This window comes from Lepisma saccharinum, chromosome 20, assembly GCF_977018435.1.
Source record: "Lepisma saccharinum chromosome 20, izLepSacc3.1, whole genome shotgun sequence".
In the NCBI taxonomy this organism is placed as follows: domain Eukaryota; kingdom Metazoa; phylum Arthropoda; class Insecta; order Zygentoma; family Lepismatidae; genus Lepisma; species Lepisma saccharinum.
Window position 1 is genome coordinate 3,739,536 of NC_139248.1, and position 27,685 is coordinate 3,767,220.

General features: G+C 40.2%; 1 protein-coding gene across 1 annotated transcript in view; it reads left to right on the top strand.

The window, feature by feature from the left end:
* The window catches only part of LOC146003648 (dorsal-ventral patterning tolloid-like protein 1), a 596,739-nt gene that overhangs the window by 521,657 nt on the left and 47,397 nt on the right, over positions 1-27,685 (top strand). Inside the window, exons 4-5 of the mRNA XM_083141997.1 lie at positions 15,565-15,651; positions 21,062-21,239. Coding sequence (XP_082998123.1) covers positions 15,565-15,651; positions 21,062-21,239 — 265 coding nt within the window. The remainder of the gene's footprint in view (positions 1-15,564; positions 15,652-21,061; positions 21,240-27,685) is intronic.

Below are 27,685 nucleotides of genomic sequence, written 5' to 3' on the forward strand. Positions count from 1 at the left end.
GTTAAACAAAACAAACTGTTTCATAATTATGCAGTCAATTTGATACTTGTCAGTATTCTATATTATTTATACTATCCGTGGTCACATAGTTATTACCAAAGGAATGGAGGATAAGGGCTTACATGTGTTACGTAAGGGCTTATGTATAAATTTATACAAGACTTCTCTCGGTTCACTCCACACAATATTTTTCAGCAGTTGGCACCACTGATGGCAATCTTCTCTCGCAAGTTATGAGGAGTGATAAATCAGCTGCCAGTACTGAGGTATTTCTTGCTTCAACTCGACTGGAGTGGTTAGCACGCAAGGGGTCCCGGATTCGAATCCCGAGTAAGCATGGGTATTCTTAGTGAGTGTCCTTTTATAAATTCATCATATTATCCTGATCTTCGCGATTAGATAAAAGTGGCAGAATAAGCGAAGTATAATGAAACAAACCAAAATCGAATTACAATCCAGAAATGGGCATGACTGCACTACTACTACTACTACTACAGCAGAATAATAATATCGAGTACATTTGCATTAGTAGACTTGATATTTGAACTCTTATCATGATTTCTGTAAATTTTCCAGGTTTCATTGTGACGCATTAGGATTTTGAGCGTTGTTTCAAACATTTTAGTCATATACAAAGTGCAAGTCAATAACTAAGAATGCATTTTCAATAATAATAGCGACATGCATATTTCGTGCGGAATAAAGCCTTAAACACTAAATTATAGTTTATTTAACGACACAGCACTTTCTGAAGTCTAAATTATCCTGTGAGGTATGCAAAATCTCCGAGAAATGATTAATTCTGTTGTAAATATTTGATAAGCAAAAATAAGACTCCATTACACAGGAATAAACTTAATACTCTGACAACTAGATACATGTCCTACAAGAAGGGAAATGTTTATTTTGTTTAATAAGTAATTAACTCTCTAGCCTTCTTAAACCCGAAGGTTCATGGCTGCAGCAACACAGGCCTTCCATCTGTCCCTATCTTGAGCAAGATCTATATACTCTTTTCCATCCCTACAGATTTCCTTTAGGTTTATAAGTATAGTTTATATATTTATATATATGTTTAATAAGTATAGTTTTTAAATTAAATTTAGGGTTGGATTCACCATGTTGACACCGAAATGCCATTTTATATTCCAATTTTGATCCCGAAATGTTCCCACTTTTATTCACCATAAATATGTGGCCCTAATAATAGTTAATATCCCTCGGGGTAACGGTAATACGCCACTGCCGTTAACTGAACTCCAACTTCCTTCGCTATCAACAACCTACGCATCTTAAGGCCATATGGCACGCTCCAGGCACGTCACGGTTAAAGAAAGAATATCTAAAGCGAGAGATATATTCGCTGCTCGCATTGTGCACGTTTCCTGAAGTGGCGAAGAGGTGGCGGGGAAAGTTTTTAAGGAAATGCTGAGACGGCGAGGCATGACAAGTGCCCGGAATTTCTGCTGAGTCCAGAGACTTCCCTGCTTTCTTCTCTCTCTAGTCCCCGCGGGTGACATCTAGCGGCCACGAGAGGCGAGTGGATGACGTCATAGTTCAGTTCTGGGAAAGCACTCTAGAATTCATGATGAGTGCGGGAGCGTCTGTCTCTTGTTTCTACTCCTGAAAAGCGCCCGTTGCTGCCGTTATGCGAGGGGGGAAGGGGGGACATTTGATGGTCAATCGGAGGACTATGAACGATTCTCAATTGCTCAGTGAAACGATTATTTCTATCGCTCAAAATCTTCATTTCTAATTTCAGTGTCCAGAAAGTAGGGATGGACGATATCGGAAATATTGTCACGGACGATACGATATTTTTCCGTATCGTGATATCGGCGATATATCGTCTCTAAAATATCGTGACGATATATCGTCTAGTTGATATCGCCTGGACGATATTTTTTCAATATCGCGATATATCACCTGGACGATGTATCGCCCAACATTACCAGAAAGTTACTTTTTGAAAAATAACCGAGTTACGGTTACTTAGTTCCACGGGCGTCGCTACAAATTTTTGAAGGGGGCACTTGCCCCTCCCCAAGTTTCATGTTTATCAACATTTACAAGTTAAGAATATTTTTGTTTAACCCCGTGGCGGGCGGAGTGGTTATGAGAGCGCCAGAGATCCCGGGTTTCGAATACCGACCTGGACATGGGTGTGCTTTGTGAGTGATATTTCATCACATCATCACTCACCATCTTCGTCACGATTAGCCAAAAGCGGAAGTAGAAAAAACCAAATCAATCCTAGAATCAATATTTTTTTGTAATGCAATTTTTGATGCAATTTTTATGGAATTTAAAACTTTACAATTTGCCCCCCCCCCCCCTTAAAGTTAAGCCCCATATTCGATTCAGCCTCATCGTCTCAAAGTTTGGTCCAAAGTTACCACCATGGAGGTCAGGCCATTGATAAAACCTGTATGGTAGAAATAATCATTACTATTATACAATACAATGACAACTGGTAAACTAACTAACCTAACTCTCTAGCCTTGTTAAACCCGAAGGTTTAAGCCTTCCATCTGTCCCTATCCTGGGCAAGATCAATCCAATCTTCTTTAATCTTTACCGATTTCCTTCAGGTCCATCTCAACGTTATCATTCAATCTTCGTCTTGACCTTCTTACAGGTCTCCTACCATCAGGCTTCCCAACAAGAATCCTGTCCCATTCGTGCCATTCCACATTTATTATTATTGTATCCTTGGCGAGACTTTGCTCAAATTTCTGAGCTTTCCAAGTGTTCACAACACTGCTGAGATTGTAGTAGATATGCCTACAGAAATCTAGACGACTGACTCTGAGTCAGGATTGGAGAAACCAAATCTGCCTCTTCCATGTGGCGCCTGTTTACTCCTTTTCCAGTCCAGCAGAAGGGAGCTGGAATTCGTCGCGACTGGCTTTGGAGGCTCCAGACAAAGTGGTCATCCATCTGGAAGCAAACTGAAGCGAAAGAATAGAAACTTTCCATCAGCCGAAGATTGTATCATGCAATATTAATGGATCTCGCAGGATGCAAAGCTGACAAACATTCGGAAGCTGACCTGCGGGGGCGTTCATGCTTCGAGGCACCCCCTTTCATCAAGCTGACGTCCGATCTTTTGTTTCCCTTACGCAAATAAAATGCACGATGAGCAACGAACGACCTTTATGTCACACTGGGTCGATAGAGTGGCGATGAGTTCATAGGGTGATAATTAACAAAAGAGAAACGAACTAACCCTTCTGCTTACCTCTATGGATATCAACAACTATAATGGCTTGAGCCTGGATGGTCCTAAGTGGCTATTTTGTTCATATGATTGCATTCGTATTCTTTCAGTACAGAAGTAGGTTTCGGGGTATTACAATCCTTGTATTTGCAGTTTATAGTAATTACTAAAGAAACTATTTTAAGGTGCAAAATTATGGTCGGAAAAGGTAAAAAAAGGTTCTGAAAATGTTTTCAAAAAGGTGCAAGATAAGTGCTGATAAATTGCCTTTATTCTCTTTTTATGCGCCTTCTGTATATAATGCGCGCGGACCGCGTAGAGAACTGTGGTTCTAACTAATAGGATTTGTTGAAGTTTGTGCTTTCTCTCGCGGGTTTTGCTACATTATCTTGGGAACTATTTGGACTGCAATGATTATATTATACCATTCTATATCTCTCGTTCTGCTCTACAAAATGAGACCATAGGATATTATGTAGCTGCTCAAGAAGAGTGAAAAATAATTTATATATATATATAATATCTTCACTTGGGCTTACCTGATGCCATATTGGTTTCCTTGTAATAAAGGGGGCCCGGGTTCGATACCAGGTGGAGGCACAGTGGTTCGGATCCCACTTTAAACTGTAGGTCCAGTCCCGAATAGCCAAACTGAGCATAAGGTACCGTGTGCACTGATGTGGGAGTATAGAGCTGCACGTATTCTTGATCTCGGCAATACTTGGGATGATGTGATCAGCATAATGCACTGCCACCTTTACCCCAAGGGTTGCCCTCAGGTACATTGATACCCCAGAGCCGCGCAGAAACAATGAAATGGCTGGAAAATTCCCTGGTCTTCAGCATCGTAGCCAGATACTCTACACACTGAGCTTCCGCGGCTCAGAGCAAAAGGTGGACTTAAAAGACTTTGACTCTGCCTTGAAGTATCCCAGTACTGGAGACGGACCGTGATTAGCGTATTTATGTTCACACTCTTGCCGTAACAGCGCAGAATTCCCCGCTGGAAAATTCCCGCGGGAAACGTTTGGGCAGTCAACGCTCTGGCGCGTCGCAAATCAGTTTGTTCGGTCATTGTCAATCAACGCAAAATGTCCACGTTTGGAGAGCTGCTATCTGCCAGGCGGTAAACGACGATAGCCGGTCGATGAGCTTGCATCATCAGGGGGGCGAGCATGGAGGGAGCGCCGATACGGAAGGAAATTCAATCAGGCGACAGCGTTGTCACCGGTAGTTAGCCACGTCCCGACCAATTCCTTCAGTCTGTAATTTGATTACGTTGCAATCTGAGAGCGTCCCGTTTTTCCATAACAGGAAATAACAGGAACGTAATAGACGAGAGGAATTGGCAGTCAGGGTCGCCGGTGTTTTCGCTCTTCCGCGGGGCATGAAGGGATGAGTTATTTGAAGCATTTACCTGCTCGTATCCTATGCACGTATGCCTAGCGAGGCTAAATTTTGAAGCTGCAGAGCACACGCTGCCCATTCAAGGACATTCATGTTCAGGCACATGCCCAGATGACCAATATGCACGCATGCGCATACGCAGACGGCTACCATGAACCTTACTGCGCAGGCACATGCGCAGACGGTCACCATGCATCTTACTGCGCAGATGCATGCGCAGAAGGCTACAATGCACCCAACTAAGCATCATTGCATTGTAGTATGCATGCATAGGCTTATTGACCATCCCAAAGATTGAAATCTGAGCTTAAGCGAGATTTTATTTTACAAGAGCATGAGGTGAAAGTGTTTCAGAGCACGTTATTTCTTTTCTCTTCCCTAGTACTTCACCAGATCCACATCTAAATTCCTTACGTAACTGCTTCAGTGGCCACTGCAACTTGGTGCGTTACTTTATGCTATATCAGATTGGCTTCCGACCGGGTTCCGTTCCTCGTTGAACTATCTTTGCTAATTCGTTGAGTTTGTTAAGTTGCTTACAAGTAAGGATATGTTGGCACAATTTCAAACAGTGCATGTACTTCAGCTGACTTGCACGTATTTTATATATAAGTGTTGCTGTAGAGTGCGCAGCACAAGTATTACGAAGCAAAGTATCCATCACCATGTTCATTCCATTTGTTTTACACAATGAGAGCTTCAAGAATTCTAATAAAACACCAAACAAGCTTCTGTCCACTTTTGCTCCAGCATACCATGCATTCAAGTTCTCGTCCCGAAGGTTCTGGGTTCGAATCCTATTTCTTCGTGTATTTCATCTAATCATCATTCACCTTCAGTGTCGCGATTAACCTAAAAGATGAATAGGAACAAATATAAACGAACAACACTGACAACAACAGCATCTACCTCTTCAAATGGAGTTTAACTTCTTGAAACCTGCAGCACTGAAATGACTTTGAAATAGTCTATGTGGATGGCAGGTCCTTAATTCATGACTTTGCATCCGAACAGATCAAAGCGAGGAGATGAGATAAAGGCAGCCACGCAACGCCTCCTGGTGGTGATCGCGTGAGACGATAAATAGGACTGTCAATGTCAGGGATATTTTCATGCTCGTCACGGAGACAGCTCTTACAAACAATACGAGTATTTAGCCATTGTAACTTGAGTCGGTGTTGCAAGACATGCCTTCGCAAACGTTTCTCTGCGAGTTCAATCCCTCAAAACTTCGAAAACTACAAGGTGTTTCCAAAGTCCCTTGGTCTCTTTCCTGCCCTGTGTCTTTTCCTGGAGAGAATGATAGTGCCCGAGTTACCAATCTCTAAATGTTGGTGCTGGCCCCCGTTGCGGAGTGGTTATCACATCGCGCTACGACGCCAAGGGTCCCCGGGTTCGAATCCTGGCCTGGACATGTATGTTTGTGACTATTCATCAATTTCATCATATCATCACTCATCCTCATCTTCGCAAATTAGCTAAAAGTGACACAAGAAGCGAAGTAAAATAAAGCAAATCAATCAATCAATTAAACCTAAATGTTGGTACACATTGGGCCAGTATATCAAGGAGTGCCGGGTTCGAATCCCGGTGGAGGCACATTGCACAGCGATTCGGATCCCACTTTAAACTGTATGTCCGTCCCGATTAGCCTATATGTTGCAACGTCCCACCTACACACAATTACCACACTCTAAACACTTCAATTAGGAGGACGGCAAAAGTCTACCCATAAGTGCTAACTTCTTCCAGTCGTTGAACATAGATTCAAGTATCTCAGGGCTTGCTGGGTAAAACGTGAACAACAGCTTTATATGTATATATATGTTTATTATAAACTTATCGTAAGAAAGTCTGTTAGCACACTAGTCTTTAACCTTTATCACTTAAGTGCAATTACATTTACCATACACGTGCATTCACCACTTCTGGATTCAAAAGGGGGGAAGAGACCATTCAATTTATTCCTCGCAGTGAGGCGCCAGGGGGAGTGTAGGGACCTAATATTATTTAGGGCGCTGTTTGCGGCCGACGTCAAGGGCTCCCCTGTAAGAGAAAGTAGAATGTGCGCGGTACCCCCAACCACAGCTGGGAACTGACCGTAGCCAGCCGGCACCTCCGACAAGCGGGCGCTGGGTAAAGGATTAAAGGATGCCGCGACACCCCCGGCGCTAGCTAGGAATCGGCAAGCCGACCGGTGTCTCCTGTACAAGGGCGGCAGGTTAAGAAGGAGGTCCTGGTGCTCCCAGACAAGCCGGGCAGGTAGAACCTGGCACCTATCAGCCGAAGCGATTAGACCGGGTAGTAAGGTTGCTGCTAGGCTCTTCTTCTCCTTTCTTCCTCCTTCCTTCCTTTTGGGGTGGCTGCTAGGCTTCTGGCTGGTGGCCGGTTTTTCCCAGGATGTTTGCCAGTTGACATCCGGGAGCCAACTGAGCTCCGGTTTTTTTTTTTTTTTTTTGGGGGGGGGCCCTAAGTGGGTCCAGAAGTCTGCAGTTGAAGTAACCTGCATCTTGTTCATGTGACTCATTAACAGGTGTCGCTAATATTTTATTTACAACAATAAAGGGAGTTACAGTCATAATATACATTTTTTCCCTCTGCAACTGTCGCAAGAGGTAAGATATGCGAATGTTCCCAAAAAATCCCAAACATACATACAAAAGGACGGCACAGGACATTACGTGGTACCTTACGGCACCAGAGTGTTGACTAAATGGGTGATAACCCGGTGTCGAGACGAACGGTCCGGCGCCTGCCGAATCTGCTGCAATCCTTGAAGTAGGGTAATCAGCCCTGTCAGGATGTCTGGTTGTGCGAGTTGTTGAAGCAGATCCAGGAGGGTCGCTTGAGGATTGGTCGAAGGTTTTGGAGCTGCTGGGCTAGAAGCTGGTCGAGGTGCCGGAGTGCTGGGGCCTCTCCTGCTTGGTGGCGGCCGCTGATTGGCCGGTCTCGGAAGTGGTGCTGTTCTTGGAGCCGTGGCGATTGACGTCACTGGGACTTCCTGTCGAAGTGGCCGGGTTGGAGCTCGGCGTTGGTAGTCAGATGGGGTGTTTTTCCTCTCTGCTTTAATCTTTTTGAAGAGCGGACAGCCTCTATAGCTGGCGTAGTGTTGTTGATTGCAGTTCACGCATCTTGGAGGTGTAGCCCGGTCCTTTTCCGGGCAGTCAGCAAAGCGGTGAGCCCCCGCGCACTTGACGCAGCGGGGCGGTGCGAAGCAGTGCCGCTGGCCGTGCCCGACCCTCTGGCACGCGTGGCACTGTAGTATTTGTGTAGAGCGATATTTTTCAACCCTCAACGAATATTCTCCTAATTCATGTAGCTTGTAGATCTCATACGACTTCGGAACTTTCGGTAAGACGACCATTATCAAAGGTAATGGGCGTCTGGACGGAGTGGGACCAGGGGTGGCGTGGTCCACATCAGTAGCTGGTGGAGAGCGTCTAGATGAAGCTTGGAGGCGACTGGCACTGTGGACGGTAAATCCATGTGCCTTGGTCAAGAATGCTGCGACTTCCTCGGGGGCCAAATCGTCCGGGAGGTGTCGAAGGATAACCTTTAATTTTGCGGCGGCTGAAGAGCCGTAAGCATATCCAATCCTTCTGCTTTTCAGGAATTCACAAACTGTTGTGAAATCCCGTTGGTCTTCCGTTATAACTCTGCAGCACCCTCTTTTAAAGGTGAATTTGGCGCGTTTATTGACAGCTTTTCCAATGTAGAAGGAAAGTTCCTTACCAGTCGTGCTGAAAATAGATATGCAGGGAGGCCTGCGTGTCGAAGTTGGAGCTGTGGAAACTGGCTTGTTTCCTTGTCTCGAACTTGAGCTCCGGTCTCGCTGCGCTGGGTTTTATACTCGCGGTGGCGCAAAGGTGGTGAAAACTTTAACTACAAGTACGCGTTGCTAACTCATTTTTTTACATATTGCAAACTTCGTACTGAGAAATATCAAGGTTTTGACATTGAGAAATCACTAGTGGGAAAATCACTAGATGCACGTGACAATATAAACTAAAACTGTGTGCATTCAGACAATACAATTAATAATGAGCCTCGCAGGACTCTGCTAATCTAAACAACACGTTGAACAGTGTAAATGCCAATAATTGATAACATGAAAAAGAATATAGCGACCACGCAGGGTCTAATAATGAGTGAAGCTAGTAAACGTAGAGGTGGAACCGTTAACGTTTTCAGAATACATTTAAACTAAAAGCGTACGCCTGGCAGGGACATTCCGCTTAACTCTTTCATCAGATTAAAAAGAATATAGTGACCACGCAAGGTCTAATAATAATTAAATGGCGACCAAGCAGGGTCGTTACAATGTGCATAAAGTGAAGTGAAAAAGCAACAATTCAAACATTGGGCCAGTAGATTGAACAGTAGCATGAGCGAGCAGCTCGACTGTTTTCTAACCTCTTCTGGGGCGAGTGACTAAAGTGGCGTATGCTGGACTCAAAAACTGGGCTATGTCACCGTACCAAGTAGAATAGACAAAGTGCTTGAAGGGGGGCGGGGGGCGGAGATCATTCTCGTTCTTATTTGGAGATTTGTAAGTGGTGTGATTACAAATACATATCTCACAAATAATGCTGAAAACGTATCCTTAGAAACGTATGCTTACAAAAAATAGTAGCTATTTTAGTCGGATTTCAATCAGCTGAGCTCGAATTGGGGGGGAGTCGATAATTTCGGGGGGGGGCTTTTACATTTACGGGGCGATTTTTCTCCCGGCCCACTTCCTGAATTCAGCACTGGTATAATCTCCCAAAATCTCATTAACCAATGCCTAACTAACTACTCACTCTTTAGCCTTCTTAAACCCGAAGGTTTATGGCTTCAGCAACACAGGCCTTCCATCTATCCCTATCCTGGTCAAGACCAATCCAATCTTTTCCATCCTTACCGGTTTCCTTTAGGTCCATCTCAACGTAATCCTCCATCTTCGTTTTGGCCTTCCTACCATCAGGTTTCCCAACAAGAATCCTGTAAACTCTTCCATTCATGGCACAAGTCCTGCCAACCTAAGTCTTCTTGATTTAATCATTCTAATAATATCTGGCCATGAATACAATTTCTGCTGTTGTAAATCATGTAACATTCTCCACTCACCTATCTCCTCAACCATTTTAGGTCCCAATATTTCTCTAAGGATTCATTAACCCATGGCGTTCTCCTATACTTATTTTCAACAAAGGCTTTCCCAACAATAACATCTCGTCGGCCATTTGAATGCATTCTGTACCGTGCCGACCACATCGTCAGAGCGTCCGTCAGTCGAACGCGACGGAGCAGAAGTTCGGCCGAAACCAGATCCAACGTGATGAGAACCTAAGCGGCGTGAGGACACAACCAAAGCAACGAACTAGTTCGATTGTTCATTTAAGTGGACGGCTCATTGTGAACATTTCGTTCACGAACAACTCATTTCTAATTCAAGCCCCATGGACGCAGGAGGATTGCTGTGTGTCCCTCTATAATGCAGGATCTGGTTTCGGTCAATTACTGGCGCCACCGCAAGGCAGAAGAGGGACAGGAAACATCCGCCCTTGGACTGTGCAAACCTCACCGATGAACTTACCGCCGTGGCAGAATTTGGCTGTTCAGGAAAAGGTCCTCCACGGCTGCAAATGGCGACGGTGGTGACTGAGCTCTTGTCCGAAAGATGCAAGACCGTTCTTGAATCCACTGTGCGAATTAAGCTTCTTACTTAGGGAGAAATGTCCACTCAGGGTCTCCCTTATCGCACAACGCTAGGACAACATTGAACAATAAAATAAACAAAAAACATATATTTCCCAAAGAAATTGAAGAAAATCTATTTAAATTAGCGAAAATAATTTACAGTTATTAAAAAAATAGAAACTACAATATACAAAAATGAAAAGAAAATCATAAATACGGATGAGAACACGAAATAAAGAACATTGAATCCTAGTGGAAATTCGCATATTTATCCACGTTAAAAACTAAAGTTCGACCTGGCAATACTGTGTGTTTACAACAAGGATTTCGATACAGAAAAGTATACCCTGTCCCAGCTAACTGTAGAGCAGGGCCGCGCATATCGGCAGAGGAGAAGGAGGGAAATCGAGTGGTGAAAGCGCAGTGTTGCCAACCGTATGGTCCTGACGCTAAATGCACGGCTTGTCAAAATTTGCTCTTGCAGATTTACCCCTAATATTTCCCTAAGAAATTCTTAAACCAATCGTACGGACCTGGAAACAAGAATACGGTCCGTTTGCCATGTGCGTTCGGTATTATCGTTTTCAAAAGTTGGCAACGCTGAGGAGGAAATCGGGTAACTCCCGTCGCCAATTACACAATCCCTTCTCTCTCACTGTTCATTGGTGGAGCCGTCTCACACAGCTACTTGCGCAGAGACGTGTTCTCGTTCGCCTGGTCTACAGTTAGCTGGTACGGAGTTTAGCTATGGTAAGCAATGTAAGAAAGTTTATATTATTTCACAGAACAGGAACTTCTAAGTGAAAAATGCACAGTGCCAATTCGAAGCATGAATTAAGTACTACAAATGAACATATTTTCTTTTAACGCCGAAACGGTAAGACTAAAACACAAGGGTCTCTCATGATGCAGTATAGCGTCACTCAGTAACCTAACTATTGCCTTGAGAGCATTGATTCTAACCCAGATTATGAAATCTTATGAATCCATTTAAACGTAATTTAGAAATGCTTAGTATATTTAATGAAAGCCTAAACGAATACACATAAAATATCTATCGAACTAGTAACTACGTGAACCAAGTTCAAACTTGATGTCCATCTTTGAACGCTTTAATACAAGTAAAATATCAGCAGTAGCCATGAAACCTTAAGTGGAAAACAGTGGTTCGAATCTCCTGGTGGAAAGCGTAATAACTTGTCTCCAGAGATTTCGGGCTGTGCATGGAATCGGTGGCCAGCCATCATTATGAGGAAATTTGGGAAGCTACGAATGAGTGGCGTAACCCTGTCATGAAAACCTACAACGAGGTCGGGGGATTCTTTGTGCTGACCACACGTCACCCAGTAAATGGTTGGATGATCCTCCACCTCTCCTGAGGCATATGGGAGTGAGGTCGGCAGGTAAGCCCTTGCCCTCAAGGGCTGGTGCGCCATGGGTTATAATCATGTTATAATTTCCCGTATACATTGAAGGGTACGAAATGGCCATATGTGTCGACGCACCCAAAAATTGTAATTAAATACATCATATCGTTACTAAGAACATACAAAGTACAGTAAAACCTCGTTAATCCGAACTAATGGGGGGGATAAGTTGACCGGTTTAACGAAAGTCCGGATTAACTGAAATAACCTAAAAGAACAGAAGAAAGTGCATTAAACTCCGTTTATAGCAACAAAATACGTTTATTATGGTACATTTAAAGGGTATAGGCCAAAATTCACTATACAGTACAGTACAAGGTCTGCGGGAAACAGAATTTCATCAGTGGTTGACTGCCTTTTCTTTGGAAAGTTCTCTTGTTGACTTCTAGCCACATTAAAAAAATCTTGCATTCTGCTTTTTCTTCTTCTTTTTTGCCTGTCCGAATTAAGCGAAGTTCGGCTTAATGAGGTTTTACTGTACCATGAAAGACACCAGTTATGGACCGCCGAACCTCCGTGGCGGAGTGGTTATCACAGCGCGCTACGACGCCAGGTGTTCGGCTAAGGCCCACAAGCATACAAGCCCGAATCAGAAATATCCATTGCAAGAGCGATGGCTGTCGCTCGTTTCAATGCATAATTCATTGCGTGCGTTCAAACGCATTTCACCCCCCGCCTCCGCACCTAACAGCTCGCCCCTGCTTACAAGTGACGTCCTATCTACCCAACTCATCGCCAGCGGATTGGTTTAACCAAAGCAAACAAGCTCTCCGCTTTGGATAAACTCGGTCTCCATCGCCAACGTGTTTACTGCGGTGCAATTTTAATGAGTGTGACACGTGTTGCCATAAAGCACTGAATAATTACTCGCACGCGATTTAAATACTATCAGCAGCGGCTCCGCAAGTGACACTTGGCGTGATGGACGCTGAAATGCACTGGCGCTTGCTCCTTTGTGTGATTTATATTCCCTTGTAAAGATTTGTATTTAGATTTTGATTGACTGACTTGCCTTATTTTACTTCGCTCTTCTGCCACTTTTAGCTAATCGCGACGATGACGATGAGTGATGATATGAAATTGATGCAGGAATGCTCCCAAAGAACACCCATGCTCAGGTCTGGATTCGAATCCGGGACCCCTGGCGTCTTACGCCACTGACGTCGGCGGATTTAGACTTGCAATAGCACGTCACCTTTTATTGTATCGATGAGGATGAATGAAAGGCAAGGAAACAAGGGATCCTTCGTTTGAATCCTGGCCTGAAAATTGGTGCACTTTTCGATTGGCCCTTCATCAATGTCATCATAACATAACTCATCTTCATCGTCGCGATTAGCCAAAAGTGGAAGAAAAGCGGCGCTAAATAACAAAAAGATCAAATCAAATTAGTACGACCAGAATATCAGCTGAAGAGTTTTGCTCCCCTTGCGAGAATTTAATTTTGTGCCCCTTCCACCGAATTCGCCCCAATGGAACAAGTGTTTTTTCCTCTCCTTTTCTTTATTTTTACGATCAACTCCGTATGGAATCCATACCAAAAATTACATTCCTCTACAACAAAACTTTTGTCTTTTAAGTGTAGCGATTATTAGGTGACATGAACTAACTTATTCCCTGACATTTTACACTGGAAATTTTGATGTGCATATGTTAACAAAGTCTGTATGAAAAGTGTAAATGTGTTTGTAAGTTACTGCATGATATGTGTTGTACCAAACTTGTAATAAACTGTTGTAATATGTTAAATATACATACATATTTAAATTTCATTAATGTATTCTTTAGAATTTTCTCGTAGTGTGTGTGCAATTTCATTAGTAATTTGTGAAAGTTGTAATTTAGTATTTCAGTGTAGTGTAGTGTTAAGAAATATAGTGTGTAGTTGGATAATATAGTATATATTTTCATGTTGTAGTAGCAAATAACATTTATTTACATTTATTTTTGTAATAAGTAATAATTTCTTTCATATAATTTACTTTAATCTTTCTACAGACATTTAATTCACAATTGATGTCTTTGGTCGTGTATATTAATTGACCAGTCTGTATTCATTTGATTGATTACTTGTGATTTGCCGTAAAACAAACCATTTAATAATCATTGAAGAAATTATAGCTATATATATAATATACATATAGTGCACTTTGCTGAATACAAATAGATATGTCGTAATATTCGCTGTAGACTTCTCGATAAGTTCCTTATCATACTTTAACATTTAGTAATGAAACAGTGATTCTCCTAAACTACAGCAATCTGTACATGATGTACATGATTTATATATTTTTTCTACATAGCGAATACTGACACAAAGTAATATTAACATTAGTCTTTCAAGTTATATTCTTTAAGAAACGAAAGTAATCACTTCCTCGACATTTTTCAACCATACATTCAAGAAATAATCTGTTCTACACGTGCGTCTATTTGAGGTTCACTGAAAAGATATATTACCAGAAATCATATATTTTATAGACTAGTATGTAAGAGCATTGGAATAAAAGAGAAACCACGATTCGTCTGTTTAAGAGTAAACGAAGATACACATTTGTACACTGCAAGTACAAGAGATATAATGAGAACTCAGTGATGAAAGTGTTGTGGAAAATAAGAAACCATGAAAACTGTAGTCTTGTACGTTGTACATACACAAACTTTGAAATGTGAAACAATAGTTTCAATAATTACTATTACCCATTTAGTACATAATAATAATTCTTAACTATTCCTGTATTTGAATATGGTACAGTGCAAATAAACTGCAAACACTGGAAGTAAATGTTTTCCTAGATGTAAAACATTATGTACATTTCAAGTCAACCCTCGGAAATAAAAAAAATAAAAATAAAACTACTATTCATTGAACAGCTTAAAAAGTTTGATCTGCACTATAGTATTACTACATGGAGATTGTATCATCATAAATGTAAAATTAACGTAACTCGATCGCTCGCTACATAAATGAAAATGTCTTCAGATATTAACGCTCCGACGAAATAAAATTACAGATATCATCACTAGTTCTAAACTAATTGCATTTTAAAACTAGTTTTCAATCCATATGAGTATCAGAAACAGTTTGTTGTAGTGACATAGCTTCGTACCATTGTGTGAAATTGTCAACAATCGTGAAATATTTCATCGTACAAGTCATTACAATTAATTAACAATTCATCGAAACGTTTTATAAATTTGACAGCTGATACGAAAAAATAAAAACCTAATAATTGAAATTTATATTTGAATTTACGATTGTGAAGAGGCATGCATCTATTCTGTCTGCCAAACCATAGAAATATCATTAACTCTAATACGTGTAGTTAAAAAACATTTAAAATCTAAGATTATCTCTCAAATGTTAAATTAAGATGTTAAGAGATTCAATCATACTTCACGATAAATACTAATTATTAAACTTCTTTGAAGTCGAATTTAATATTATTAATTTTAAAATAATGTAAATGTTCCAATATTTATACTTAGAATAAGTATATATTTTCCAGATTAATCCTTTTTTAAAAACACGCGAAAGTGGAAATCGTTACAATGTAGAAATTTTTAACACTACTTCCAGATTTCATGTTACAGGATCTGTGCTGAGGACAAACAAAATCAAATATTCCGATGAAACGAATGATGCAAATTCAGTACACGATCATTCCATGGTCTAAACACGAAATTAACTTTGATATTTTTGTAGTTGCTGTTGTCTTTTTGTTTGATCTGTTACTGTTTTTTTCTGTATTGTGATTTCAAAAAACGTCTACTAACAGCTGTCGTCTTTTCTTTTTTTCTCTTTTATACTTCTGTCCCCCTGACCAGTTCCCGAGGCAGCGGACAGTGTAGAATCAGGAGGTGGGGGCGTGCCTCTTGTGGGAGACTTGTCTTCTTATCCTACCAAAGCTCCAAGTATGTTCTCGTGTGTTGCCTCCCAAAGTTCTGACCTACGTGTATTTTTTGCATTCATTGTTCATGGATTGCCATAGATTATAAAGAGTTTTTTTTATTGTTTTCAACAAGTTCACGTTTTTTTTTAATCTAAGCTTTCCTTAGCTTTAAATAAAAGATAAAAATTATATTCAGCGGGTCTCTGTTAAGCTGCTGTCCAGCGAGTCTACTGTCCGTAGCAAGAGCATTCGATTGGCGCTCTCGTGAGCTGACGTCAGTAACCTACGAGAACCACACGAAATGATAGGACAGTGACGAGAGGATGACTCGCTCTGAAGTTGATACACTGCATGGAAATAGTTCCCCTGTACAAGGAATTAGTTGTCAAATATTGCGGAAAAGCAACGACTTGTTAAGTATAAACCGTTTATACTTTCTGAAAAGAGCTTCAGATATTATAAGCCTTTTAGTAAGTACCTACACTTAAAACGAAAGGCATATTGGTGGCGTTTGGAATTTAATGAGCGAAATGAGTACTGAACTTGTTAGGACATTATGAGTTAAAAATACGTATTGTTATACGGTTACGTAACATGGTATAGATAAAATAAATATATTGATTACAACAATTTTAGTTTGAACGAGTAAAAAAAATGTAAAAATGAAAAGTTATTTACATTTATTAATCTTTTTACAGCAACAATATAAATGGTTGTATCATAGCATTCGTTTCGCAATTTAAATACATTTTTAATTGTTTTCTGTTTATAAAATTACTGAAATGTTGTGCACTTTTATTTGTAAATAAAAAACAACGTTCCTTCACTGATATTACTTTCCTATATTCGTGACTTTTCTATGCTACAAACGTACATGTTTATCAAGGGATATATTGGTTGTACATTAAAGCAATATGTAAATGCTTAAAAGCAATTATATAGTACAGAAAAGTTACACCACAAAGGAAACATTTCTTTTATATGCAAAATAAACGGCCATAAAATTAACACTGGGAACAGGGGAATTGAGAAAAATTGTATTCGTGAAATGCTTGACTTCCTTCTGAGCATTGCATATTTCGGAAACTAAATATTTTCGGTTTTGAACCACGAAAATCGTACTTTACTTATTTGCACGAACTGGCAATCCATGAACAATTGCACGTAGATGGATAGATCACTAGAGATTTTTCGTACCGCTTCATGAATAGTTTTGTTGCGGAACAAGCACTTTCACCAGCACTTTCAATCTATTTTGATATGCACATTGTTGTTTTTCTCGTGTTAAAAACAGCACAATATTATGTTCCTTCCCACCACTTTGCCTTTAATTTGGATCATTTTTTCTTTCTTTAGAAGCATGACATATCAGTAGTTAGCGTTTGTAGTTAGAGTAGCATAGCATTGTGTTGATATATCACTTATGTACAATCAGAAGTGCACATAGGTATGTTTTATGAAAAGTTGATTCCATGTCATAATGTGCTAAAACTAAATATTGTCTCAAATTCGTAAATTATTAAACCACGTTTAATAAATATGGCATTAGTTTTGCAAAATTGGTACTTGATTTTTTTCGCGCTTATTTATATAAAATTCATATTTTAAGCGATAATGGGATATCTAGGTCTATTGTTCAAATGCTGCCAAAACTAGATCTGTTTTAAATCATTATTTTTTGTAAAAAGAAACTGAAACTGTAATAGCCATTAAATCAGTTTAACAAATACATTGTGGTATTAGAATATAACATGTAATAAACCAAAAATAATTGTTAACTTTGTTACGAATTAAACCTAAATTAGTATTTAAAATCTTCAAGTAGTAAATTTATGTTGGCCAATTTGCTAATCACCGTTAAAGTTTGGAGTAGCATATTTATCTATATTTTCTCCATAAATATACACAAATTAAATACAGTATATGTGTGCGCAAGATTGTAAAAGACATGATTGTTACAGGTATATGTTTAATCTTGTATTTCTTCATGGTTATAACTTAGATAAATAATCTTGAACCTTTTCTTAATGAAGGTTTAATTTTAACATGCTTGCGATTAACTGAGTGTGTATAGTCAAGGATATTATTGTTCACGTTTCAGAGGGAATAATTCCACAATTTCTAATAATGTACTGTTTATTATTATTAAATTACATTAACAATAACTTTAATCTTTTTAAAAGTAAAGACAATCAGCGATCTAAAATTCTTGACAAGGAGAATTGCTATCTTTACCAGTGCATGATTTTTTTTTATTTCCTTACAATAAAAGGGTACCATTGAATACGGTTATTTGAAGTCTCGTTTAGAAACCGGAAACACGAAATAAGTAAACCACGGAGAAAACAAAACCTAGAAAAAAAGCAAAAAAAGATAATGTTGTGTTTCGACCAACTTGGGGATTGTGTGCCACTATTCACCAATCACCAACAGGCGGAAAAACATTCTTCACTATGCTTGCTTTCATGTTAAAAAGTTTTGCGAGTAGATATTGTATTCATCAAGTTTATGGTTATACCACGTCCATGCTAAAGGCAAAACCCAATTTGTCTTAAAATATATAACTGTGTTTACCTAGTATATATAATAATTCTCATGAAGAGGGGTATTTAGATTCAAATTGTTATCCATCATTCGCACATGTGTTTAGAACCTTGTAGCCAAAGCATGCAATGCACCTAAAGTATCACAAATTTTCAGGATTATCCACTCCAGGGTTTGCACTAGAGTGCTACAAAAGAGGATTTCGGTGGAGCGCCAAGTAGTTCGCACGGAAGACGCTAGATGGCGTACGCAATTGAGAGTTGCTTCGCTCGAGCGAATAACGCTCGAACAGGCAAAACGAGCGGTATACGATCGAAGCCCAGTAGTACACGTATAACCGTAATTTGTCTGGCGCGCCCTCAAGTATGGATCGTGAGGTGAAAGACTCAGTGGATTTGAAACTTAAGTGAACATAGTCATCATCTCCATGTTAAAATTGAGTTTAGTCTATCTTACCAATACACAGTGATATATGAAAATTATAGATATGATTGTGGGCTGAAAATGCCAGGACGGATAATTTACACATATGTGTCTACGATATTGTGACATTAAAATGATATTCCATTGTAAACGCTCGAGCGTGGGAAACTCGAACGAGTACAAGCGAGCAAAAATGGTACCATGTAGTACACTACAGCGCAGAAGAAATAGCTTGGCAGTGACGTCATCTCCCACCTTCACCTCTCCTTCCAGAAGCGAAGGCTCATTCGCTAGAGCGGACGACAAGGTGGCGTGCAAACCAATCGAAATCATTCCGAGAGGGGTGATGCAGGCGTGCAAACCCCCACACTGCTACATTAGTCTAACAAACCGCAGCTACGAGCGAGGGATTGCAGGCTATTTTGTTTCTTTGTTAGGGAGGGTTTTTTGGTTGGTTTTGTCATTGTTGTACAATGAGCAGTGGAGTAAAGAAAGGTAAGCCCTTGCACAGCGATACAAGAGAAATAGTTTTCAATGTGTATAAGTACTTTGATTGCGATGAAAACAAAACCACAGCTGTTCACAGAACGCGCGTGGCGACAGGTGTCAGTGAAAGATCTGTGTGGAGAATTTTGAAGAAGAAACACAAATGTGTTGCGATTGCGAGCGGGAAATCTTTTTCAACGGCGGGCAAGAACCGACCGAACGCCCAGCAACGTGTCACAAATCTGGATTTGATGAAGCAGTCGTGCGCCAAACAATCCATTGTTTAATACACGAAAGGCATTGTTGTCACCATACATAAACTGATGAAGGAACTGCAAGAAAATGTTAATTTTAAGGTTTCGCGTTGGTCGTTGCGTATGATCATAAGAAAATTAGGATTCAGATTTAAAAAAGCACAGCGTAAACAGCAGGAAGCTACTCCTTGAACGAAACAGCATCGTTGCGTTGCGGCGATCATTTTTGCGTGAAGTTAAAGAACTGCGCACAGAGCAAACCGCCGGTCTTTCATTTATATGGATGAAAGTTTCGTGAACACACACCACACTGTCCCCAAAGTGTGGCTGGATTCCAAAGATTCGGGGGGGGGGGGGGGTTAAAAGTGCCAACAGGAAAGGGTCCCAGGTTTATTATTGTGCATGCCGGTGGTGAAAGTGGATTTGTGGAGGGGCGAAGTTAGTGTTCCTTTCAAAAACAACTTCTTGTGACTATCATGGGGAGATGAACGCTAACCATTTTATGTTGTGGTTCGAAGAACAGCTTCTTTCCAATCTGCCCCCAAACTTGTTATTGTGTGTGACAATCCTCCATACCACAAGAAGTTACTGAAAAAAATCCCAACATCAAACAGCAGAAGGATGAAATGAGTCGTGGCTATCATCTCACAATATTCCGCATGCAGAAAGTTTGCTGAAAGCCGAATTATATGAAATAATTAAAATAAACAAACATAAAATAAACATCTAGCAGTGCTAACATTAAATTGAAGATTGGTAGTTTGCACCGCGATTCTTGCTGCTCGTACTCTTACTCGTGCTATGGTTCCTTTCATAGTAGTTGGCAACGCTGACTTAGCAGGGAGTGACGTTACTGCCAGGTTATTTCTTCCCGGCTGTAGTATGTACCTTGTGGCCAGAATTAAAGTTACCCAACTCAGAGCCCTCTGTAGCCTGTTTGAGGCATCGTAGAACTCTGAAATTTGATGAATTCACTATGCAGACCATAGGAAAGAGGATGGCAATAAAAAAGTTCAATTTTTCGCCACCAGGTTGAAATGTGGCGCTGTACTTCTATGATTGGTTGTACAAATAATCACGTTAAGTGATTTAGCTGAGTTATTAATTAGAAAGACATTTGTTAGTGGCTGGAAGTTGCGAGAAAATAATATCTCGTTTATTACAAGATTGCAAGGTAAAGGCAAATCCTTAACCAATTGGAGCAGTGAGCAGTTCACGTCATTATTACAACCCATCATGGAAGTACAGCGCCACATTTGAACCTGGTGGCGGAAAATTGAATTGTTTTTTATCGCCATCCTCTTCCCCATGGTCTGCATAGTGGTGGATTCACCAAATTTCAGAGTTCTACGATGCCTCAAACAGGCTACAGAGGGCTCTGAGTTGGGTAACTTTAATTCTGGCCATCCGGTATAATAACAAGCTTGCATATTGTATAAACAGGTCACAAAGCACATGCAGTGTTATGTTGGCTGTGGTGCCAGCCTATCGTTAGCCTGAGAGGAAGTCATCTCCGGGCTTTGCTACGTGAGGAAGAAGTTACATGTTAGGGCCTTCCAGGTCGCTTGTGACCCAACTACGTCACTAGCTCTCTACCCGTGGAATATATCTTGGTTGCTCACTGAAAACTTGCTTTCCTAACGAAAGTTTATTGTTCATACTGTGTGTTGTGAAACAATGTTTTTTCTGTTTATCAACTAACTTTTTCTTGTGTTCTTTCCGCAGAGTGCGACCAAACGTTTGTGAGTCGGGAGAGCGGGCCGCGCAACGGGACTTTCCACGCCCCTGAACTGCTCAATGAAGAAGGTCACTCCCGCCAATGCATCTACACCTTCGTGGCTCGCCAGCGGGAGAGAGTCCAGATCACCTTCACTTCCTTTGTCCTCAGGGGCACTCCTCCAGAGTGAGTAACTTTTCTATACGTCATCTACACTCTTGTCTCGGGAATCTGTGGAGCAAGCCCGGGCATAACGGTGGAGAAGGGGAGAAATCGAGTGGGCGGAGCCAAGCAGTACGCGGTGCTGCTAACAGCTGGTAGCTGCAGCCGCATTTTCCTCTTCGTTCGCTCACTTCCCCTCTCGCGTCACTACTTGCGCGGAAGACTTGTTTTCAGATTCCCTGGACAGAGCTTAGAAACATATTCCGGAACTGAACCGAACCAAGTATTTTACATGTTGCAATAATAATAAAGTTTATAATTAATCGACTAATAAGATTATTGTATATATGTATTAAAAGGTAAAAATATGAATAAGAATAGAGATATAACCGCACGTATTCATTATCTAGCTTATGTTTAGTTAACATGACTAAAATTTTTGTAAAGACAGCTATCCTCCAAAGAAATTAATGTCAATAATATTTTAATGGATTCTTTATTAAATACCGAAAAATTTGTTAGGTACAGTTAATGAATAGTAGTAAAGCCCCTGTATTTTCATATGTATCATTACTGGCAGTGGTAAACCTAACTTTCGTAGGCACTGTCAACGTAAATCTGTATAATCCCAATCTAAACCTTACCTTTATGTTGTGAGGAAATGAATCGACTTCATACGCGTATTATAGTACAACACCAAACAAGTTCTTTTGTTATTTCATTTTTTCGACTTTGTTATCTTTCGAGGGGGCTTGGACCCCCTGGGAACCTCCCCCCTTCTCTCCTCGGTCATTATCATCACCAAACTTTATTGGACCTACAGCTTTACGTTTGGCTCTTTTTGTTTAAATTTAATACATTTATACATGAATAGATACATGAAGAGATACTTTTTCATTAATACATGAAGAGATACTTTTGCTATACATTCTACACATAACATTCCCATACTTTCTTAAATAACATGCATATGGGACATTTCATGTGAAAGTGCCCTGAACCTAAATTTTTAAAATTAAATGCAATGCTGTAACTTTATCCTATCTTGTAAATGAACAACCTAAAATTAGGGCCTCCCCGATGGCGCAGTGGTAGAGTCGTTGCCTTGTAATCAAGGGGTCCCGTGTTCGACACCCGGCGGAGGCACAAGTGGTTCGGATCCCACTTTAAACTGTAGGTCCAGTCCCGATTATCCTTAATGTGCATAAAGTGGACTTTAAACACCAACTCAACTCAACAATCTATAATTGTTTGTTGGATGAAAATTCAATTATTATACATAATTAAGTTAGAAAGTAGAAGGTGTTTGCATATTATTCTTCCATTTTAACTTTTTGATTTAGTTGTACTTTGTATTGTCTCATACGTGACACCAATAGACTAATATCTCCTTTAACTGTTACAATTCCCCCTCAACTCCACTAGAATATTCAAAGGTCAATTACCTTCTCTCTTTGTTTTAAATAATTTATTTTTCATAATTTGAAAATTCACAGAAATTAAAATAAACTTCTTATTAAGTGAAGTGTTTCGTCTGTCCCACCAATGACACAAAATTGTTCACTTATAGCTACAAATCTGGGAAAGTATTTTGAGGGTAGTTATGTTCAACCAACAGTGTTAAGTTTCATATTTCATTGCACAGAAACTGTAAGAAAAATGTTGCTTAACTAATCAGTAGAAGAGAGAGTTACTTTAATATCAAAGAAATATAGTCCACGTGTCTCGCCGGTTACAATGGTATGCCCCATATACATTCACTCATTCACAATTCCGTATTAGCCTGTGTGAAAACAGCAAATACAATGCATCCAATGCGAATATCTGATGAGATTGCTCATACAACAATAGATCTCTGAGTCGTTACGATTGTTAAGGAGAATGTGTACTTGAGATCCCTCGCTCGATCTGGTGTCGATAGTCTGCGAATCGGAAATCACCGAAAATCTGTTTGAGAGATAAGCAAGGTCTGTTGAAGCAATTACCCCATAGAGAGGAGCTTCTCAGCTTACAATAACGGAAGCCATGTTTGACGGGACCGATTGCGAAGCACTTTGCAGCTGAAGCAGTGTGCACGTAACGCATTCCCTTTGTTAGTTTGCTACAATTAACCTCTGCAAATAGGCTTTGAAGTTAAGTGCCAGGGAAGAGATGCCCAAGGTCGGCCAGGAAGAGCACTTTGGAGTTTTAAGCCCTTACCGTTTCTTCGTGGTAGGGATTTGTCAGGTTGTGTCCTAATTGCGAACAGTCTTAATTGGGAACGGTGCCGAAATGGTCCTAATTGAGAACACATAAAAATTAGGGTAACAGTTAGATATAGTGAAAACAGATTTCTTCAAATTTACAGGAGAAATGACGGGAAAGTACTTACGGAATTGAGTTCATGTGGACTTTTGGAAGCTGGGAATAGTGTTTTTTCAATTCGTGCAACCACGCGGTAGTTTTACAAGATGATGTGTGAGCTGGTTTTTTTTTTTCAATTTAATTTTCTATGTTTGCCTAACCTAACTGAATCTAACCTAACCTTCCGTGAATGGTTTGTGGATCAATGTTAGCCTAAAAACCATAATTTTTCGGTTAATAAGTGTTAGTGTAGCGAATTAGCAACGACGCATATAAGGTAAGTACAAATGTAAATAATTCGGAAATAAACGAGTTAAATGTGTTTTCACTATATCTAACTGGTCCAAAATTAGAAATAGTTTTGGGCATTCCATTGTCACGGGTGGGATACGTGGACTACAGTTTTTATATTAAATTAAGTATTAGGGTGGATCAAATGAAAACGGAACGGGGGCCACAGAATGAAATCAACAAGGTTTATTTCAAACGTAATTTTCAAAGTTACACGAGCACTTGTCCCACTGTTTCACCAAGCGGCGAATAACCTGCTCGTAGAACTGCTTTTTTGGCTGAGATCAGAACCAGTTGCGAACATTGTCCATGACTTCATTGTCCGAGTGGAAGCGCTGACCCTTAAATGAATTTTTCAACGGACCGAAGATTTGGAAGTCGCATGGCGATAGATCAGGGCTATATGGTGGGTGTACCAACACTGTCCACCCAAACATCGCCAACTTGTTCTTTGTAACAGCTGACGTATGTGGACGCGCGTTGTCATGCAGCAAAACTACTCCAGAGAACAACAGGCCGGGTCGTTTGCTGCTCGGACGATACTGCTGCCCGACCGCCTATGCATAACATGTGCTCACGCGCGACTATCTAGGGCGAGTCCATTATGCAGTAGGGGTTTCCTTCCTTACCTCCCGCTCTACCTCCACACAGGGTTGTCGCCACACACAAACAACCAAATACATCCACTGTTCCGTTTTCATTTGATCCACCCTCATATTCTAGTGATAGTTAAGCAACATTTTTCTTACAGTTTCTGTGCAATCAAATATGAAACTTAACACTGTTAATTAAACAAAATACTTTCCCAGATTTATGTAAGTGAACAATTTTGTGTAACGGTGAGACAGACTAAACACGGCTTCTTTACGTAATAAGAAATTTAGTTTAATTGCTGTGAATTTTCCAATTATTTAAGACAAAGAAAGAAGGTAATGAATGACCTTTGAGGTCGAAATGTGACAGGAGAAATTGATTGTTTTTTGGTGTCACGGGTGGGACACAATAGAAAACAAAAGTACGTCAAAAAGTTAAAATAAACGTACAATATTAGATTGTTCACTCACAAGATTTGACACGAAATTCCCCGTTTATATCCTTTGACGTGGAATGCCCCTTTTATGTCCTAATTGCGAACAGATGAAACTGGAAAACCTGTTCTCAAAAACAAATAAGGGTAGTAACCCAGAGAGACAAAAGTAGCCAACCTGATTGACTTATCATGGTCTTCTGCTTTGTAAATCCCTCCAAGGTAATTTCACCCTAGTCTGTTGACGCAATCAGACTTTCATTCCTGTGTTAATGTCTCGAAAACACCTTAGTGCCAAAAGATAGTAGAACTGCTTCAAATGAATGCAATTGTGGAGCATGTGGAGTTGAGCAGTAGTACCCGTTTTGGGATATAAAAATAACGAACGTTAGTTTAACAAAACCTTTAATCTGAAAGTACAAACCTTATGCCAGGGTTGTTAAAGGTCCAGGAATTTTAAATAAATTTAATTCCGGTCCAGGAGAGAAAAGCAACAAGCGTAAATGAGTTCTGGACCGTAAAGAACCATTTTATCTGTAAAGTAGACTATTTCAATTTGGTCCGGGAACCTTTTTTCCGGATCAATTTAAATACGGTCCAATAACTTTTTTCCCGAGCAGAACCGTATTGAAATGAAGCAATACGCAACTAGGACCGAATTTAAATTGTGCTAGAAAGAAAGTTTCGGTCCTGTTGCGGAACCAAATAGAACCCATTAGAATTTATGCGTTCCTGATCCTGAACTATTTTTCTACATAGGCACCCGTGGCATTGAGGCATTTATCATACCAGGGAGATACGTTTTTGTCTACCCTCGTCGCACACCCCTGCCGCCGGTACATTGGCGGAAGGATACGCACCGCATCCAAAGTCACTCGGTATGAGTCAGTTGTGCGTGAGCTTTGGTGCAAGCTGCATCGCCGTAGTGGCTGTGTACGGGTTTGCATGGTCAGTCAAGGTTGACCAGAAAATCTAGAATCCTTCAACTACGAAGTGAGAGCTGTCATTCTGTTCTTGCACGCTAGAAAAACTCGACCTTCTCAAATGAAAGGAGTTTAGGGGTAAAATAAAAATAAACGCTTTGATGACAATGACAAGCTTCAGCAAACGGTAATTGCATTTCTCAATGGACTGACGGCAGAAGTGTAAGATCAGGGTACACAGAAACTCGTCTCCTGGTACGATATGTGCCTCGATGCCATGGGTACCTATGTTGGGAAATAGCTCAAGGTAGGATATGTACTTTCAGAGAAAAAAAAATGTTTGGAATGACTTAAGATGACCGGACCCCTCTCCGATTGTCTTCATATTTGGCATACTCACTAATTGAAGCCTCCTAATCACGAATCTGAAGTTAAAAGTTGTCGGAAACGTCTATATATTGCAAAATAAGTGAAAATAAGGCGTTAGTTTTCGGAATGGAAACCGTCGATTTTCGCGAAATTTTTTGTTTCACAAGGAAATATATATATTCCTGATACTACCACGACACCAAATTTTAACTATCTTTGCCTAACCTAACCGAAACTAACCTAACCACACGTCAATGGTTCGTGGGGCTAGCGTCAATGGTTCGCAATTATTTTGCAATTTCTAGACGTTTTCGACAAATTTTAACTTCAGATTCGTCATTAGCAGGCCTCAATCAGTAAGTTGCCAAATATGAAGAAAATCTGAGAGGAGTTCGATCATCTTAAGTCATACCCAAAACGGGTACTACTTTCCGGACATGCACAGTACCATACAGTTTTTCCAGCTCCATGTACAGCATTTCACTTATTTATTTATATAAGAAAAACATAACGCACAGTTATTCATATTTTGTGCATTTGTTTCAGTTATTATTTCTAGGCATGGACATAGTGAGGATGTCTAGCTTGTTAGTCAATCCTCCCTTGAATTGATATAGTTTGTTTGTAGAGAACAGCACAGATCTTATGTTTACGATGGCAGATAAAAGATATAAATTTTACTTTATTACTATTCCGGCAGAATGACTTAGTACATGAAGCATTAGCGGTACCCTTGACCCTCTGTACCCCCTAGAGGAAGTGAAATATCTTGCATGGTTTATGAAGATTTTGTTGTTTATAAACGTTTTCAGTTGATTTTTGCTCTCGGAAATGTTTTATTGTGAAGTAAAGTACGTCTGTTACCTTAGCGTGTTACTTTACCGTGTAGCAGAACAGCTCGAAGGCTTCGCGCAAGTGAATATAGCACCCAAAAGGACTTTCCACAACAGCAGCTATAATTTTACGTAGTTAGGTTAGGATTGTTAGCTTTGGTACTGATAGCTATTTTTGGCGTGTTCTTTCGCTATTTTAGTATACACACAAGCATTTGTTTACTAAAAAAAAAAACTCGACTGAACAAGAGAGTATGAATTTGTCCATGTTGAAAGTGGAAGCGGTTTCTTAAGGTGATTGTTAAGCTACACACAATGTTTGAAATATATGATGAATAAGTAATTATAGAATATCATGTATTCCTTATGGGGAATCAACTTCAAGTTACGAGTAATCAAATGGGAGTTTCGACTTCTTCTACGGCTAAGAAATTGTTCAACGTGTCCTCTTTCCGTCCATGTACTCTTCTACGGCATTGGATGTTTAGTATTCCCGAGAGAACGAATAAAATAATGGTCCCATAAACGTAATGCATGTATCTTTGCCTCCTGCGGCCATCTTGGCAGTGCTGCCAAACCTGATAAGCAAAAAAGAGCTAAATTTCACCTTAAATGGAGCTAAAGTTGACTTTCATGGAGCTAGATTTACGAAGGGTGGATAAAGTGCCTTCTAGGATAATTTTA